The sequence below is a fragment of the Felis catus genome, chromosome B2 (assembly GCF_018350175.1).
Source record: "Felis catus isolate Fca126 chromosome B2, F.catus_Fca126_mat1.0, whole genome shotgun sequence".
In the NCBI taxonomy this organism is placed as follows: domain Eukaryota; kingdom Metazoa; phylum Chordata; class Mammalia; order Carnivora; family Felidae; genus Felis; species Felis catus.
The window spans coordinates 124446710-124466471 of NC_058372.1; the positions used below are offsets into that span (position 1 = coordinate 124446710).

General features: G+C 44.4%; 1 protein-coding gene across 2 annotated transcripts; it reads left to right on the forward strand.

The window, feature by feature from the left end:
* The first annotated feature begins 9420 nt into the window (after positions 1–9420).
* HEBP2 (heme binding protein 2) lies at positions 9421–19398 on the forward strand. 2 transcript variants are annotated; one of them, XM_023254442.2, is made up of 4 exons: positions 9421–9571; positions 10952–11087; positions 12068–12248; positions 18849–19398. In XM_023254442.2, the coding sequence occupies exons 1-4, from the start codon at positions 9539–9541 to the stop codon at positions 19045–19047; spliced, it is 549 nt and encodes a 182-aa protein (XP_023110210.2). In that variant the 5' UTR covers positions 9421–9538; the 3' UTR covers positions 19048–19398. The 2 variants fall into 2 exon arrangements, with proteins under 2 accessions (XP_023110210.2, XP_023110211.1); XM_023254443.2 differs by lacking the exon at positions 9421–9571 and adding an exon at positions 10203–10420.
* The last annotated feature ends 364 nt before the right edge of the window (positions 19399–19762 follow it).

Below are 19762 nucleotides of genomic sequence, written 5' to 3' on the forward strand. Positions count from 1 at the left end.
CCTGATTCAGATTCTCTGTCTTCCTTTCTCCCTGTCCCTCCCCTGCTCGTACTCTGTCCCTCTCAAAGGTGAATAAACATTAAAAAAAGATTCTTTAAAGGCTGAGATCGAATCATAGGACTAGAGACTCTTCCTTCTCCCTCCTCCTCCTCCTTGCCCTAACCACCACATTATTGACAAAACTACCTTTTGACAAAAAAAATTACAAGGCAGAGGCACCTGGGTGGCTCAGTTGAGTGTCCGACTTCGGCTCAGGTCATGATCTCACAGTCTGTGAGTTTGAGCCCCGCGTCGGGCTCTGTGCTGACAGCTCAGAGCCTGGAGCCTGCTTCAGATTCTGTGTCTCCCTCTCTCTCTGCCCCTCCCCTGCTCATGCCCTCTCTCTCTCTCTCTCTTTTTTTTCTCTCTCTCTCAAAAATAAACATTAAAAAAAAATTACAAGACATACTAAAAAAAGAAAAAAAATGCAGTTTGAAGAGACAGAGCAACTCAGATCAGGACCAGACTCAGATATACCAGAATTATCAGAACAGAAACGTAAAATAACACTGAAAAATATGCAAAAGGCTCTAAAGGATAATACAGACAACATGCGGGAACAGGAAGGTAATGTCAATGGAGAGACAGGAATTGTAAGAAAGAACTCAAAAGAAATGTTAGAGTTTAAGAACGCTGCAACAGAAATGAAGAATGCTTTTCATGGGCTTACTAGTAGACTAGCCACAGTTGAGGAAATAACCTCAGAGCTTAAGGATATGTTACTAGAAACTTCTAAAACAGAAAGGCCAAGAGAAAAAAAAAATACAGAACAGACTATCCAAGAACCAAGAGACCACTATAAAAGGTGTTATACACATAACAGGAATACCAGAAAGAGAAGAAAAAGAGAAAGGCACGAAGAAATAGTTGAAGAAATCATGACCGCAAATTTCCACAAATTACTGTCAAATCACAGATCCAGGAAGCTCCGAGAACACCAAGTGGGAATAATTCCAAAAAAGGAAAACAAAAACAAAAACAAAACACACTACACCTAGGTATACCATATGCAAACTGCAGAAAATCAAAGATTAAAAAACAATCTTGAAAGAAACCAGAGCAAGAAAACACCTTACCTGGAGAGGAGCAAAGAGAAGAGTTATGCCCAACTTCTCCTCAGAAATGCAAGCTGGTGAAGTGAAACATTTCAAGGGTTGAGAGGTGGGGAAAGAAAGAAAACACCAACCTGAATTCTGTACCCTATGAAATTATTTTTCTTCAAAAGTGAAGGATAAATAAAGACTCTCTCGGACAAACAAAAACAGGAAATATGTTGCCAGTAGACCTACCTTGCCAGAAATATCAAAAGAAGTTGTTCAAAGAGAAGGAAAATGATATAGGTTAGAACTCAGATAAAAAAAGGAAGAGGTTGGGAGAAGGAATAAGTGAAAGTAAAGTAAACGTTTTTTTCTTATTCTTTTTTAAAATTTTTTTAATATTTATTTATTATTGAGAGACAGAGACAGAGCATGAGTGGGGGAGGGGCAGAGAGAGAGGGAGACACAGAATCCAAAACAGGCTCCAGGCTCTGAGCGGTCAGCACAGAACCCGGCGCGGGGCTCAAACCCACAAACCATGAGATCATGACCTGAGTCGAGGTCGGACGCCCAACCGACTGAGCCATCCAGGCACCCTCTTATTCTTTTTTTTTTTTTAAGTTCACCTATTTATTGAGAGAGAGAGAGAGAGAGAGAGAGAGAGAGAGAGAGAGAGAGATTAGAAGTGGGGAAGGGGCAGAGAGAGAGGCAGAGAGAAAATCCCAAGCAGGCTTCACTGACAACACAGGGGCCCAACTCACAGGGTCCAATCCCATGAGCCATGACCTGAGCTGAAATCAAGAGTCTAGAGCTTAACTGAGTGAGTCACCTAGGTGTCCCTTTCGCATTCTTAATTGATCTAACAGGTAACAATTGGTTCAAAATAATAATAATAATAATGTATTTGATGATTATAGCATACATATAAATGATATTCAATGACAGCAAGAAACAGGAGGGAAATTAAGAATGTTTTGTTATTATAAGGTACCTGTGCCTCTGGTGAAGCAGTATAGTGTTATTTGAAAGTTGACTTAGAGGGGAGCCTGGGTGGCTTAGCTGGATGAGTGTCTCACTTGATTTTGGATCAGGTCATGATCCCGCAGTTCATGAATTCGAGCCCCAAATCGGGCTCTGTGCTGACAATGGGGAGCCTGCTTGGGATTCTCTCTTTCTCTCTCTCTCTCTGCACCCCTCCCCCTCTCTGCACTCCTTCCCCACTCATGTACATGGGCTTTCTCTCCAACTAAGCATTAAAAAAAAGAAGGTTGTCTTAGATTGGTCATAAGTGTATATTGCAAACTCTAGGGCAACCAGTAAAGGAAGTTAAAAAAAAAAAGCATAATTGACATACTAAGAAATGAGAAATGGAATCCTCTAAATTGCCCAGATAGCACCACAAATGGCAAGAAAATAAGACAAAAACAGAAGCAAAGAACAGGGCAGGGAATAGAAAACAGTAATAAATATGGTAGAGGCTAATCCAACCATATCAATAACACTTTAACCTTTGGTGGTCTAAATACACCAATTAAAGACAGATATTATCAGAGTAGATTAAAAACAAGACTCAACTACATCGTGTCGACAAGAAACCACTATAAATATAAAGACACATATCACTAAAAATAAAAGGTTGGAAAAAGATATACTATGCTGCCACTAATCAAAAGAAAGCAGGGGTAGCTATATTAATTGCAGATTTCAGAGCAAGAAAAGTTATCAGGGATAAGAGTAGCATCACATAACATTAACAGGGTCAGTTCTACAAGGAGACATAGTAATGTTTAATGCTCATACACCTAACAGCAGAGTGTCAAAACACTTGAGGTAAAAACTGAGAGAGGGGCGCCTGGGTGGCTCAGTCAGTTGGGTGTCTGACTCCGGCTCAGGTCATGATCTCCATGAGTTCCAGCCCCGAGTCGGGCTCTGGGCTGACGGCTTGGGGCTTGGAGCCTGGAGCCTGCTTCCGATTCTGTGCCTCCCTCTCTCTCTGCCCCCCCCCCCCCCGTTCATGCTCTCTCTCTCTCTTTCTCTCTCTCTCTCAAAAATAAAGAAACATTAAAAAAAAAGTTTTAAAAACAACGGAGAGAACTGCCAGGGAAATTGATGAATCCGGGATTATAGGTGGAGATACCTCTCTGTCAGAAACAGATCTAGCAGGTGGAAAATCAGTAAGAAAAAAAATACAACTTATCGAAATTTGTAGATACAGGAAAAGCCGTGCTTAGAGGGAATTTTATAGTGTTTAATGCACATTTTAGAAAAGAAGAAAGATCTCAGATCAATAATTTAAGCTTTCACATTACAAAACTAGAAAAGGAAAAGTGAACTAAATCCAAAGTAAGCAGAAGAAAAGAAATAATAAAAATCAGAGGCTAAATCAATGAAAATGAAAACAGGAAATCAACAGAGAAAATCAAGAGAACCAAAAGCTGGCTCTTTGAAAATAAATAAAATTGATAAGGTCATAGCCAGGCCAACTAAGAAAAAAAGAGAAAATACAAATACTGATATCAGAAATAAAAGAGGGGCACCTGGGTGGCTCAGTCGGTTAAGCAAATGACTCTTGGTTTGGGCTCTGATCATGATCTCACAGGGAGTTCAAGCCACATGTCAGGCTCTGCATTGAGATTCTCTCTCTCCTCTCTCTCTGCCCCTCCCCTGCTTGTGCACATGCTCGCTCTCTCTCTCTCTCTCTCTCTCAAAATAAATTAATTAAAAAAAAAATAAAAGAAGGGACATCACTATAGAATCTATAGATTCTATATTCTTCTTTTATTTCTTTTTTTAAAGAAAAAATGATACAAAAGGAATATTATAAACAACTCCACGTCCATAAATTTGATAACCTAGAAGCAATGAACCAATTCCTTAAAAGATATAATCTGCCAAAACTATACAAAAAGAAATAGATAACTTGCATAAGCCTACATCCATTAAAGAAATTGAATCAATAATAACCTTCCAAAACAGAAAGCACCAGGAGACTGGGAAGGTCATCTAAATCAGTATTCTTCAAGGCATGATCCATGAAATGGTGCTGGCTCATAAACTATGTGTTACCAGTCTGAGATAAGATAGAGAAATTGACAGGAAGTGTCTAGAAATGCCATGGGAACTCAACATTTTTACAAAATCCATGCACTTCATCAGTAGACTCATCTCACTGAGCATGGTATAGACCAATTAAATTATTGTTGAGCTCATGGGTTAAGAACCACATGGTGAGCAGCACATAGTCTTGTGCAGTAGAATCACATAGTGGTTTATGAGGAATTAGAATTTTATTTTTTAAGGCGAGAAGATGCTTCATCACAGACAGCTTGAGAAACACTGATCTAGGAGACGAGATGTCCCAGGCATTGCTGCTAAACTTTTCCTCCATCATGGAGCCAAGTGAATCTGCCACTGACCTCTCCCATGCCCGGAACTCATTCTGAACATGCAGGTCCAAACAAACTCAGGAGGCACCACCGGGGGAGACCATTATGCAGGACCCAAGAACAGGCTGAGAACCGACTGATTCATAGGTGTATGTTCGAGACTGGGGCTGAGCAGCTCCTCTTCTCAGAACGGGGAGCACTGAAACACTGGGCACCTCTCCTCTAAAAAAAGTCAGTAGGGAATCAAGTCCACCTCCTCCCAATTCTTTCATTTTTCAGGAAGTAATGTAATAATGTATGGCAACTGCAAAAGCCCCGTAGATAAGAGTTTAAGGGAACATCTTAACTGCCCTTAGTTTTTAAAAAATGGCCCTTAATCAAACGATCTATTAAAAATATTTCCTCTTAACTACATCAAGGGTTTACTTTCTTTTCAAGAGCTTTTTGAGAATGTGAGTTATGCAGCTACCTAGCTGTGGCATAGTTGGCTATCTCTTTTCACTTCAAAGCATGACCCTCTTAAAAAATCAGTATGGATATGCCCCTTCCTTTTTTTTAATAGCCACTCATCACAGTCTCAGAAATTATATCAGGCCTCCTATTGATCAGAATTGATGTTTTAATTTTTAAAGACATTCTCAGCTTTAGACCTGAGCCTTCTTACCCTTGACCCCACGTTCGAAAAAAAAATGTCTCTTCATTTTCTGTGGCCCGTTAGAAAGGTGATTCACAGGTGCTCCTAAACACATTCAAGCACGATCTATGTGTCTGATATACATTCTGGCTGGCATTCATCCAACATTCAGCAAGCAATTATGTGTCAGGGACTGAGCAAAGTGCTTAGTGTAAAAGGGGTTTCATGGGTTGTTTTGTGTCTAAATAATGGAGGAGTATGATAATTCTCACCAAAACTAAAGGAGAAGCCCGACTAATGGAAATGTTACATTTCCTGTTAGACTAGCAAGTTGCTACACACTTTACGGTTACCATATTTCAGATCATGATTACTACAAAAGGACCAAATATTTAATTACATTATGGGTGTAAGAGTAGCCCCAGCGCAAACCGTGACCGCACCATCAAATACGTGAAGACTAGGACCAAATTTTACTCATCACTAAAACCCACCAACATCTACTACAGCACTATACATAGAAGCTACTCTTTCAGTTATTCCCCGGGAAAACATATCACCCCAAACTTAGTGACATAAAAAAAAAACAACCATTCAATTGTGCTCACAGATTCTCTGGGTACTGCCAGGACGGCTTGTGTCTGCTCCACGATCTCCAGGGCCTCGGCTTGGAAGAAATCAGGGACGTCTGGAGATGATGCAGTGGTAATGGTGGGGAGGCAGCATGGGCTGAAAACGCGGTCACCCACATGTATAGGGGTTGAGGGTGATGCCAGCTGTCAGCCCAGACAGCTTGGAACCTACGCATGGATCTTCATGGAGCTGCCTGGGCTTCCCTTCAGCCTGGTTGTTGAATTACAAGAGAAACTGGCCCAAAGAAAGAATCAGGTGGAAGTCCTTCACGATCTAGCCTCAGAAGTCACATAGTGTTACTTCTACTGTACTCACAAACCTGTCTTGTCTCAAGAAAAGGAAGCACAAGACCTCCATCTCTTGGTGGGGGGTGGGGGGGTGGGAGTGGGGAGGCATCAAAGTCACATGATAAGAACGGCATGTTGGATAGGAGATGATATTGCAACTTCTTTTGGGAGTGAAATCTGCCCCAAGTATGGAATAATCAGTGAATGACCCAATGATATCAATAATGAACATCAGTGCTTCTCTCAACTATCTGAGTTCTTTGAGAACACAGCGGGATTGTCCTTTCCCACCTCCTTGAGGTTCATCAAGGCCCTATGGTTTGCTTCCATCAGTGAAATATGAATGGAAGTCACTCGTGTAACTTACTGCAGGAAGCCTTTAGTTGATCTTCACGATTCACAGATTCTGTGTTAGCAGTCACCCACTTGCTGGCATGTATTTGCAATCCCAAATCAATACTCACAGCACTTTCTTGGTCACTAGTGGGCATCTGCACGTGGAGAGGAGAGGGGTGAGAAGTTGGGAGCCTGGATGCACACGCTCCCAGCTGAGGCCCAATAGGGCGGAGCTCAGCCTTCTGGTTTCAGCTCTCACGCAGTAAACACGTGTCCTTTCTGCAGTCTGGGTAGTGCTATGTTTTTCACAGTTTTGTGCTTCTTGTGGATTTTGTTGCTTAAAATGGCCCCAAACACAGTGCTGAAGTGCCGTCTCCTGTGCCTCCGTGCAGGAAAGCTGGGATGTGCCTTTTGGAGACAGTATGCGTGTTATACAAGCTTCATTCAAGCATGAGTTCCAGTGTTGCTGGTTGTGAGTTCAGTGTTAATGAATCAACAATATCTATTAAATAAGATACCTTTATACAAGAACACGTAGAAGACAAGGGACCACAGGCTCACAGGAACCTAACTCTGTCTTTCCTCTAGAAGCAAGAGTTTAGTATTCAGTAATTCAATGTTCGTGATGACGTTATAGAACAAAGCTGCTGCCAGTAATGAGAATTGGCTGTGATTACGCTGCAGGGCTCCGCAGGGCTCTCTCCCCGTGTGCTGGGGTGAAGGGAGACACCTGCTGGTAGAACCGAGCCACGGGGCGCCACCTGTGCCCCAAAGCTTAACTAGAACATCTCCTTCACAGTGTCATACCAACATTGATTAAATATGAGCTAATAGGAGCGCCCTGCTGACTCAGTCGATGGAGCATGCGACTCTTGATCTTGGGGTTGCGAGTTCGAGCCCCACACTGGGTGTCGCGATTGCTTAAAAATGAGATCTTTATGTATGAGCTAATAGAACAATTTTACCATAATTAATCAAGAAGAAAACTAGCTGGCTTATTCTGACATATGGGTATAAAACTTGAGCCTTCTGAATGTCATTAAATTCGTTCTAATTGAAATCCTATTATTTGGAAATAAATCCTTTTCTTTCCCTCCTTCTGTTCTTTTACACGACTAATTATCACCTTATAACTATAGATAACTCAGCAGAGTCACCTGCTGTTACCTTCATTAATTGTACCTTCCACACCCTATTAAATGAACGTCTCCAAATTAAATGAACATCTGTTTTTCTATAAATAAAAGGCTCCCCCCTTAGAAAAGGCATTGAGAACTGTAAAAGGTACTCTGCAGAGGAGAAGAACAACAGATTTCTTAAATAACAATGTAAACTATTTCCTTTTTCTCTCAAAATTTTCCGCAAAGCGAAATTGTATTCCCGACTTTGCAAAGTCACCTACGCAGTGGATCACACGTTGTATAGGTTAAAAGCAACGGGCTGTTTTTTAAGAAACAGTCAAAACTCATTATTTAGCCTTCACTAAATAATTCAAACTTAGGTCGGCATAATAACATATTTGATGTAAACAGTAGCAAGTGTCGTGTGTCCAAAGGCCACTGCACACTTTGTTAGGGCAGGGAGGGAGAAAAGAAAAAAGAGAACATCAATTGCTTTGCAAGCAGAACCGTACAATGGGATATTATCCGACAATAAAAAAGAACGAAATACTAGCACATGCTACAACATGGATGACTCTTGAAAACATTACACTAAGAGAAAGAAGTCAGCCACAAAACACACATTCTACTCCGCTTACGTGAAATGCCCACAATAGGCAGAGCCATGGAGATGGGAAGTAACTTAGTGATTGCCAGGGGCTGGCTTACTCTTGCATTTTTAGCTTATTAAAGAAATGTGCTTTGGAAGAGAAAAATGAGATCATGAAAGACTTAATGTGTAAAGACAGAGACTCGGCTCAGGGCCTTTAGCAGAGTCTAGAGGAGGGTGGTTTGCAACGATTCAAATGCCCATCCACCGATGAAAAATATTTTCCAGTGGAATATTTGTCAGCCCCAAAAAGGAATGCAGTACTGAAACATGCTACAACACGAATGGATGAAACTTGAAATGTTTTGCCGAGTGAGACAAGCCCGTCATAAAGGACCACGTGCTGTCTGCTATGGTCTGTAGGTTTGCATCTCCCCGAAACTCACATTTTGAAAACCAAATGCTCAGTGTGATGGTATTAGGAGGTGGGGCCTTTGGGAGGTGATTAGGTCAGGAGAGCAGACCCTTCATGAACGGGGTTAGTGTCCTTATAAAAGAGGCCAGAGAGGGGCGCCTGGGTGGCGCAGTCGGTGAGTTCGAGCCCCGCGTCGGGCTCTGGGCTGATGGCTCAGAGCCTGGAGCCTGTTTCCGATTCTGTGTCTCCCTCTCTCTCTGCCCCTCCCCCGTTCATGCTCTGTCTCTCTCTGTCCCAAAAATAAATTAAAAAACGTTGAAAAAAAATTAAAAAAAAAAAAAAAAAAAGAGGCCGGAGAAAGCTGCCTTGCTCCTTCCACCTTGTGAGGACACCAGCAGCAGTCTGCCACCAGAAGGGCCTCAGGTAACTCTCTGGCGTCCTGATCTGTGACTTCCAGCCTCCAGAACAGTGAGAAAGAAGTTTCTGTTGTTTATAAGCCACCAGTCTGTGGTGTCTTGTTACGGCGGCCTCACAGATTAAGACGAAGCACTATTTCCTTTATTTGAAAGGCCAGAAAAGGCAAACCTACAGAGAGAGAGGACAGATTAGTAGTTGCCTAGGGCTGGGGATGGGGCACTGGGGAGTGACAGCTAAAGAATTTGGGGTTTGGGGGATGGGGAGAGGTGATAACAATGCTCTAAGGTTGATTGTAGTGATGGTTGCATAACTGTAAATATACTAAAAACCACTGAATGGTACGCATTAAACGGGTGGATTTTATAGTATGTGATTTCCATCTCAATAAATCTCTTAGAAAAAAATAATGAATCTAACAAAACGTTTGTTTTAAAGGCACTAGAGTCCTGTGGCTGTACCCGCCCCCCCCCCCCGCCCATTTCTCTGTCCCCCTTTCACCTCCCTCTCCCCAGCCTGAAAGTTCTAGTTGGAACGACTTAGAGGTTTGGGGGTCATTTCAAGGAAAGGTCAGTAAACAAGGACACTTGAAGATCGTCTCCAGGCACGACTGGGGCGCCATCTGCCTCCTCCTGCTAGGGACCCTGATGGCTGGCTGGCACCTTGGACACCGTCTAGGTGTGAGTAGGGAGGGCCTCACGCCCCTGGCCGGGCCCCTTTCCAACTCGCGCATGGAGCCCTGGGCCCACGGGGTGCCAGCAGACACAGGCGAGGTTGGAGCCGGCAGGCGCCAGCCCACCGTCGCCCTGGGAGGGCAGGCTCCCTCCCGCCTGCGCGGAGTGCATCTAGGGTGCTGGCCGGCGCTCCCGCCGCTCCCTGGGAGCAGCCAGGTCTGCAGAACCGGCTCCCAGCGCGGGTGGAGCCGCGGAGACCTTCCCGAACCGGTTACACCAGAAACCCCGAAAGCCAGTTGCTTTGTCCTCCACCGCCCCGCTCCCACAGTGGACACCTTGGCGCGCCTGTTAATTTAAAAAGCAAGGGCGAGGGAGGGAGTCCGAAAGGAAGCCGGGCCTAAGCGGACCCTGCAATCCGGACCCCGGCCCTCACCCCTGCGGAGGGAATCCGACAAGGGGGGCGCGGCCCCGGCAGGAGCAGCTCGGGTGGGAATCCGGGCTCCCGCGGACGCAGCGCCCCCTCCCGGCCCAGGCCGGGGCGGCTCCCGCGGACGCGGGTCCCCGGCACCCAGGGGAGGAGGGACGCGCGTCGACGCGGTGACCGGGGCGCGGGGCAGCGCGGGGGCGGGGACTCGGAGGCCGGGGCAGGCGGGCGCGGCGCGCACACGCAGCGGGGCGGCCCGGAGCGGCCCCGGCGCGGCCCCTTCCTGGCCCCGCTCGCCAGCCTGTCTCCCCGGAGCGTCAGCGCCGCCCATGGCCGAGGTGCTGGAGCCGGACCCCGCGACAGCCGAGCGCGCGGCGGCCCAGGCCGTGGAGACGCCGGGCTGGACGGCCCCGGAGGACGCGGGCCCCCAGGTAGGCGCCTCCCACGGGCGCGGAGGGTGCGGGCCAGAGCGCGCCGGCTGATTTGCGGTGGGGCCGGCGGGTCCCACAGATTTAAGTAAAAAGTACAATTTTTGAAGTCGTCTGGGCCCCCAGATGGGGAAATGCTGCCCAGATGGGGAAATTCGGTCGGTTAGCCGTAATCTGTGGCTACATCTTCACTTCTCTTGAGGTTAAAAAAGAAAAACGAATTATCCGCAGTGGGATCCTCCAGGCCCAGGGGACGTAACAGATGCTCGGTCTCAACGAGAATAGAGCCGACCGACTCCCCCACCCCTGCGTGTGGGGCCGAGGCCTCCAGCGGCTCAAATCCAAGGATGGGAGCCTCAGGGGAGGGGCCCTGCCCGGTTCTAAGGAACCAGAACCAGACGCCCATCCCAGCGGGGCGCAGGTCCCGAGATCAAGGGCAATCCTGGTGGACCCGAGACCAAGTCACCTGTTCAGTTGCCTCTCACGTCCTGCCTTTTTAGAATTGCTTCCCAAGTTTCCTCTGTTCTATTTTAGCCCGGAAGTTACGAGATCCGACATTATGGACCAGCCAAATGGGTCAGCACTTCCGTTGAGTCTATGGACTGGGATTCAGCCATCCAAACTGGTTTTACGAAGCTGAACAGCTACATTCAAGGCAAAAATGAGAAAGGTGAAGACAATTTACCTTATAATATATATATTTATATATTATATATATTATATATAATATAGTGGCTGAGTGCCCAGGCTTATTCTTGCGTTTTAGCTTACTAAAGAAATATACTTTAGAATAGAAAAATAATGAGATCATGAAAGACTTAAAGTGTGAAGACAGGGACTCTGCTCGGGGCCCTTAGCAGAGTCTAGAGGAGGGTAGTACTGGGTAGTGCTTTTCAACCTCTGTTCTTGTCTGTTTCTGCCGGATGAACTGGGCCTCTGTGTAGGTAAAGTCCTTTTCATGGCGAATGCTTCCAGATAATTTGGTGACTGCTATGGTAAGAGTCATCAGGAGGTAGGAAGGTACAAAGAACACAAGATCCAGGGTCTCCAGACATCTGGTTCTGGCTCTGGTGCTATTTATAATTTTACCAGTTCACTTAGTCTACGGGATCTCAGTTTCTGAATTGTAAAACGTGACCAATAGACTGGACTCTATGATCTCTAATTTTCCTTTCTATCCCTAAAACTAGAATGTATTAACCAAAAATATTAATCGTACAGAAAGTGCTTAATGTGGCCAGTGGATAATTGAATCATTTCCCCTTTTTTATTATTATTATTTTGAGAGAGAGTGCATGAGTGAGCATGAGTGGGGGAGGGGCAGAGAGAGAGAGAGAGAGAGAGAGAATCCCAGACTGCACATAGTGCAGAGCCTGACAGGGGCTCAAACTCACAAACTGTGAGGTCATGACCTGAGCTGAACTCAGGAGTTTGACACTTAACCGACTGAGCCACACAGGTGCCCCTTGCCCTTATTTTTTAAAGATGCAAATTATCTTAAAGGTAAATTTTATGTCGGTAGCATAAGGTAAGTCAGGAAACTCAGATCAAAGAAATTAATAGATTCAGTCTTTAGAAGTAGCCATGCAGATACTAAATCTGCTTTCACGGTCCTTTCATGGTATTTCAACTCATTATTTTATGGCCCAGAGATGAAAATAAAGATGACCGCTCCAGTGACAAGCTACGTGGAGCCCGGTTCAGGCCCTTTTAGCGAGTCTACCATTACCGTTTCCCTGTACATCCCCTCCGAACAGCAACCTGATCCACCCAGGCCTTCAGAGTCAGATGTCTTCATTGAAGACAGAGCAGAAATGACCGTGTTCGTCCGGTAAGTGGTAGATAATTTAGAGCCCTGCGGACTGCCAGTTTTCCTTGGCTGCACTCAGTTTAGCTCCTATGCAATTTCAGTAGGCTTTTTGCCCTTGCACAAAAAAGAGGTCTGATGCATTTTGTGGGGTTTTCCTGCTGGGTTAGTTTTATGTTACTAAGGGTCTCTTGCAAGGTATAATCACTTCGTGTCATGAAGAGTCTGTGTCACAGACCTTCCGCAAATAAGACGCGATGCACATCATTCTCAAAGCACAAGACTGCCCTTACCTGCCATCAAGGTAAACCGGTACGAAAATCCTAACACATGGTGCACGGTACCCCTCCTCCCGGCTTCGAGGTTCTGAGAGCCCCAGAGTCTTCCCTGCGTTCTCCGGCCCAAGGGATGGTACCCGCTTCCTGCAGTTACTGCCTCTGTTAGTTGAGTGCTTCCTATGTACCGTTTCAGACTTGCAGTACCTGTTTGACGCATTCCTTCAATTCTCTCTGTTGAAATTTAAAAGCACACACGGAATGTGATAACAGTCTCATATGGGAGTCCCTTTATTCCGTTCTGTCCCTCTTGTCACCACCAACCTGCTAAAAGCATCTGTTTCTCTGTCTGTTTCCCATGTACTCCTCAGAACACCACCGTCTGGAAGAGACCGCACCATCTCCTTGAAACTGCCCTTGCCACCCTTGGCAGTGCCCTTGCATTTGTCACATGATGGCAGTCCTTGCCCGTGTGACCCCTGAAGCCTTTGTGTATCGTATATTGACTTTGTATATTGACTAATCTATTCTCTGGATACTTACACAGCCTGTTAAGTCTGAGAACGTCACTCTCTGGCCATTCGTTTCGTCCTGTTCCTCTCTCTCACCTGTCCCTCTCTCTCACCCTGTTCCTCTCTCTCACCCAAGAATGCTCCACATTGACCCTCATGTCCGAACAGACTTACTCTGGGTGATCTGTTTACCAAGCTCTAACTCCCTGTGTCCCGTGACTCTCCTATTGTCTCTAGCCCTGATTTCTCTACTTGTTGGACATTTCCATGTGAAGGGGGTGGGGATTAAACTCAACAGCTCTAAAAATGGGCCTTCCCCCAATTGCCAGTTTATAGGGGCAGTGATCTTCTAGTGGCTGTCTCAGAAAAGGGCCTCATTTGACAATAAATTTCATATATTGAAAAAATAAAATAAACAAAGAGCTATAAAAAAAAAAAAAGAAAAAAAAAGAAAAGGGCCGCATCAGCCAGACAGCCTCCCCAGCAGAGGTCTCCACGGCCACCAGCAGCACACTCTTCCCTGACAACTGATTGCCAGATCTGGTCCATTCTCCTTGGAAATGATCCATGATTCTGTTCCCTTCTCTCCATCCCTGGGACTTCCTCAGGACCTCATCTTACGGGAACCACACCCAAGTCATCTTCGTGTACCCTAGTGCTTGGCACGGTGCCCGATCCCCCGCAGATGCTCGGATGTTTATTCATCTCAGATCTCGTGTGTTCCGCCTCAGCAGCCTCCCGGCTGTTGGGAGCAACCTGCCCGCCGTTCTCTTCCTGTGCTGCTCCATACTGGAGTCCTTGATCTTCCTTACTACAGCAACAGCAAAGCAATAAACCCCAACCTGGGGCTTCACTAAAAATCTCTGTGGCTTTCTACTTGCTTCAGGGTGAAGTTCGGGTTGTTCACGATGTCTTTTATCATGCGACCCAACCCCGTCTCCCCACTGGTTATGTTCCCCTGACCTTCCCACCCTTCACTGAGCAGGCCATTTCTTCCATCTCTCTCTCTGTCTTTTTAAGTTCTGATTTAAGTTCCAGTTAGTTAACGTACAGTGTAATGTTAGTTTCAGGTGTATGATACAGTGATTCAGCACTTCTACACTTGACCCCGTGCTCGTCATAGCAAGTGCCCTTCTTAGTCCCAGTCACCTATTTAACCCATCCCCCCACCCACCTCCAAACCATCAGTTTGTTCTCTATTGGTAAGAGTTTGTTTTTTTGGTTTGCTTCTTGTTGGGTTTGTGTGTGTGTGTGTGTGCCTTTGCTCATATGTTTTGTTTCTTAAATTCTACATATAAGTGAAATCATATAGTATTTGTTTTTCTCTGCCTTATTTCATTTAGCATTATATTCTCTAGCTCCATCCATGTTGTTGCAAATGGCAAGATTTCATTCTTTTTTATGCCTGAGTAATATTCCATTATATATTTGTGTGTGTGTGTGTGTGTGTGTATGTATATATACACCACATATTATGTATATACCACGTCTTCTTTATCCATTCACCAATTGATGGCCACTGGACGCTGGGCTGTTTCCATGCTTTGGCTGTTGTAGATAATGCTGCTATAAACATCAGGGTGCATTTATCCCTTCAAACTAGTATTTTTGTATTCTTTGGGTAAATAAATACCTAGTAGTGCAGTTGTTGGATCGTAGGGTAGTTCTTTTTTAACTTTTTGAGGGACCTCCATACTGTTTTCCAGAGTGGCTGAACCAGTTTGCATTCCCACCAGCAGTGCAAGAGGGTCCCCCTTTCTCCACATCCTTGCCAACACCCGTTGTTTCTTGTGTTGTTGATTTTAGCCACTCTGACAGGTGTGAAGTGATATCTCATTGTAGTTTTGATTTGCATTTCCCTGCTAAGTGATGTTGAGCATCTTTTCATGTGTCTATTGGCCATCTGTATATCTTTTTTGGAGAAATGTCTATTGGTGTTTTCTTTCTTTCTTTTTTTTTAATGTTTATTTATTTATTTTGAGAGAGAGCAAGAGAGAGACCACGTGAGTTGGGGAGGGGCAGAGAGAGGAGGAGAGAGAATCCAAGCAGGCTCCATGCTGTCAGTGAAGAGCCCAGTGTGGGGCTCTGTGCGTGTTTTCTGCCCATTTTTTAATTGGATTGTTTGGTTTTGGGGGTGTTGGGTTTTATAAGTGCTTTATATAATTTGGATACTAACCCTTTATCAGATATCTTATATGAAAATACCTTCTCCCATTCCATAGGTTGCCTCTTAGTTTTGTTGATTGTTTCCTTCGCTGTGCAGAAGTTTTTTTATTTTGACATAATCCCTATAGCTTGTTTTTGCTTTTATTTCCCTTGCCGTAGGAGACATACCTAGAAAGAAGTTGCTGTAGGTGATGTCAAAGAAGTGACTGCCTGTGTTCTCTTCTAGGATTTTATGGCCTCAGGTCTCACATTTAGGTCTTTAACCCACTCTGAATTTATTTTTGTGCATGGTGAAACAGAGTGGTCCAGTTTCATTTTTTTGCATGTTGCTGTCCAGTTTTCCAACACCATTTGTTGAAGACACAGTCCAATATTCCATTAGATATTTGTTCCTTCTTTGTCAAAGACTAATTAACCATATAAATGTGAGTTCCTTTCTGGGTTTTTTATTCTGTTCCACTGATCTATGTGTCTGTTTCTGTGCCAGTACCATACTGTTTTGATCACTACGGCTTTGTAGTATAACTTGAAGTCTGGAATTGTGATTCCTCCAGCTTTGCTTTTTCTTTTTCTTTTTTTTTTTTTAATTTTTTTTTTTAACATTTATTTATTTTTGAGACAGAGAGAGACAGAGCATGAACAGGGGAGGGGCAGAGAGAGAGGGAGACACAGAATCGGAAGCAGGCTCCAGGCTCCGAGCCATCAGCCTAGAGCCCGACGTGGGGCTCGAACTCACGGACCGCGAGATCGTGACCTGAGCCGAAGTCGGACGCTCAACAGACTGAGCCACCCAGGCGTCCCTGCTTTTTCTTTTTCAAGGTTGCTGTGGCTATTCAGGGTCTTTTGTGGTTCCATACAAATTTTAGGATTGTTTGATCCGGCTCTGCGACAGATGTCATTGGTACTTTGATAGAGATTGCATCGCATGTGTAGATTGCTTTGGGTAGTATTGACATTTTAACAATATTTCTTCTTCCGGTCCATGAGCATGGAATGTCTTTCAATTTCTTTGTGTCTTCTCTGTTTCTTTCATCGGTATTTTTTAGTTTTCAGAGTACAGGTCTTTCATATCTTTGGTTAGGTTTATTCCTGGGTATCGTATTGTTTCGGGCACAGTTGTAAATGGGATTGATTCCTTAATTTCTCTTTCTTCTGCTTCATTATTGGTGTGTAGAAATGCAACTGATTTCTGTACGTCGATTGTATATCCTGCGACTTTGCTGAATTCCTATATCCGTTCTAGCAGTGTTTTGGTGGAGTCTTTCGGGTTTTCTATCTATAGTATCCTGTCATCTGCAAAGAGTGTAAGTTTTACTTCTTCCCTGCCAGTTTGCATATATTTTAATTTCTTTTTGTTGTCTGATTGCCGTGGCCGGGATCTGCCACATCTCTTTACCTGTGACCTCAGGCAGGTTTACTCACATGTTCTTTGCCTAAAGCTCTTCTTTTGTAAGATGTGTATAGTCACAGTGCCTGCCTGTCTCATAGGGTTGCCATGACGATTACATCAGTTGATGTCTGTTAAATACTTGAAACAGACACATCGTCTTCCTACTAGCTCTGGCTTCCTCTTTCCCCTCTTCCTGGAGCATCCACTTTTCCCCTTCAGGACTTGTATCAAATAGTACCTCATCTGTGATGCCTTCCTCAGTTTCTCCCGTCAGCCAGCCAGTCTGTTCTCCTATTATTCTCAGTTATAATGATCTATGTACAGACTGTAACTTTCTCAAGAACACAGCAGCATGGTACATGTTCATCCCCTGCAGCTCCTGGCAAGGGCAGGTGCGTGGGAAGGGAATCAGATGTTTGTGTACTGAGTAAAGCTGTGGATGGATCACTGTAGAACAATGTGTCTTCAGAAAACAAAAGATGATTTCTAAGTAGGGGGCTCAAAACTTGACTTCAAGGAAGAAATGGGATCCGAAAGTCCGTTCCCTTTCAGCAGAGCATACTAAAAGTTGGCTCTTGGTTAAGGAAATATTGAATGTAGGAAGCAAAATATTTCTCAACACGTGGTTCAGAGTTATAATTATCAGTCAACATTCTGAAAATTAGAACCGTGTTATCAGTTTATCTTCAATGTTTTATTTCGTGTACATGTACATACATCAATTCCTACACCATTCAGTGAGGATTTGAAAGATACTAGGTGTCTGATGAACATTGTTGAATGAAATAGACATGGTTTGTACCCTTGAGAGCTTACATCTTAGCTGAAGAATGGTAGGACCAATCGTTCCATTGGCACATTGACAATAAAACCTATGCTACAGAAGGCATAATGGGAATATGTTTTATTTTCTGTGTTTCCCATTCTTTTTTTTTTTTTTTTTTAACGTTTATTTATTTTTGGGACAGAGAGAGACAGAGCATGAACGGGGGAGGGGCAGAGAGAGAGGGAAACACAGAATCGGAAACAGGCTCCAGGCTCTGAGCCATCAGCCCAGAGCCCGACGCGGGGCTCGAACTCACGGACCGCGAGATCGTGACCTGGCTGAAGTCGGACGCTTAACCGACTGCGCCACCCAGGCGCCCCTGTGTTTCCCATTCTTAACCTTCAAAATCGAATTCATCGTGTTTACATGTCGGCAACTCAGCTGGGTCTATGTACCATCATAATTTAGCCTCAGGACATTTTTGTTTGTATACTTTAAAATCTATACTTAAACTTTTATTCTCTTTCCCCACTTTTTATTTAAATCTTCTGCCTGTCTTTTCTTCCCCATCCCCATAGCAACCGCCTAACTGGCTCCTTCCCTCCAGTCTATTTTCCATCTGTCTTTCCCAGATCCTATCAAGTTACTTTTCTGCTCACCATCCTTCAAATAATCTCTGAAGGCCTTGGGATGACATACAAGTCTCTTCTTTCTGGCTCTGACTCACCTTTCAGAGCTCATTCTGTGGCTCACTATGAACATGCTTTGTGTTTTTGAACTTCTGTTCATTTTCTTATCCTTCTCCATTTTCCCTGTTTCTACCCAGCAAGACCATCCATTCCAGCCAACTCCATCCATTCCAGACCCAACTCAGAGGCTATCCCTTACTCCTGGGTCAGTCGTATCCTCAGTGTTCCCAAGCATATTGATCCTGTCTCTGTTAAATCTCTTCTCGGGCTAGATATAAAGAGCTGCCTAAATGTTCCTCTATAAATTCTTACATTCGAAACTGTATCATACTCATCTGTAATGTAGAGCCTACCCTTTACCCCAGGAGAGGAATAAAGGGGAAATATTCCACAGCAAACTGAAAGTCTGAAAGGGAATCTTCTAAGGGGTTTTCATTGTCACCACTGACCAGCCTCATCAGCATTATTGGGAGCTTGTTAGGAACACGGTTGCCCGGGCCCCACCCCAGACTTTCTGAATCAGCATTTTAGCAAGTTTCCCAGGTCACCTGTACGCTCCTTAGTCTGAAAAGCAAGAGTTAGAGCACGAAATGGTGAAAGTCCCAAATCTGCCTGCCAGCAGATGGGACACATGCCTCCTCCGGGGTCTCCTCAGTGAGGCCACTTCGAGAATGGACACCAGAGGAGAATGCTGGGGGGCGGCGGGGGAGGGGGCGGGGGGAGCTTGGGAGCAGCACTTAATAGTACCGGCTTCTGCTCGCCTCTTCAGACTGACCTTTATGTCAGCATGAGCCTCATTCGTGGTTATTTGCTTTCTCCTTCGCAGGTCTTTCGATGGATTCTCTAGTGCTCAAAAGAATCAAGAACAGCTTTTGACATTAGCAAGCATGTTGAGGGAAGAAGGAAAAGTTTTCAATGAGAAGGTTTACTATACCGCAGGCTACAACAGTCCTTTCAAGTTGCTTGATAGAAATAATGAAGTGTGGTTGATTCAAAAAAATGAACCCTGCAAAGAAACTGAATGAGGGAAAAAGGGAAGTACCATTGCTTAGCGTAGATATCCAACGTACCGACATGTAAAATGCAGGTCTAGTATCTCTACCTGAGAGAACTATGGTGATTTGAGCTGATTTCCAAGGTGCCTTTTAATGCTTGAAGCTTTATCTAGATACACAGGTAATAGGGGAGAGTCTTCTAGAAACATGAGAAGCAGTCACAGCTCTGGAGGGTGGGTATTTCTATGAGGGTCCAGGAAGTGTCTTATTGCTTGACCCTTCTTCGCTGTATCACAATCATGTTGGCCCTTTTTGACTTGAATTTATGTCATTTGGATGTTATCCCCTCTAGCTATTATCAATAAAAATGCTAAAGAGGTATCCTGTGTGGAACAGTTCGGCTCTCAAGCCTAGAGAGGTGACCTTCAGCTGAGAACGAAAATCAAATTCTTTTGCACCTTTTAGGTTGTGATTTTTGATACGAGACAAGCTAGGTTTCTGGCTTTGAAATTATTATGGATATAAAATTTCAAAATCTCAGGCAATTATTTTTCCAAAGGTATTTGCTTGCACTGATGATTTATTGGTTTTTTGCCAAAAAGAAATTAAATTTCTTTTTCAGCTCATTTAACAAAACCAACTGGAGGACTCCTTCTAGCCCTCCTATTAGAATATCCACGGTACCAGCCTCTACTGGTAAGAGGTAAATATTTCTAATATTTACTCTAGAGTTCTATATAAAATA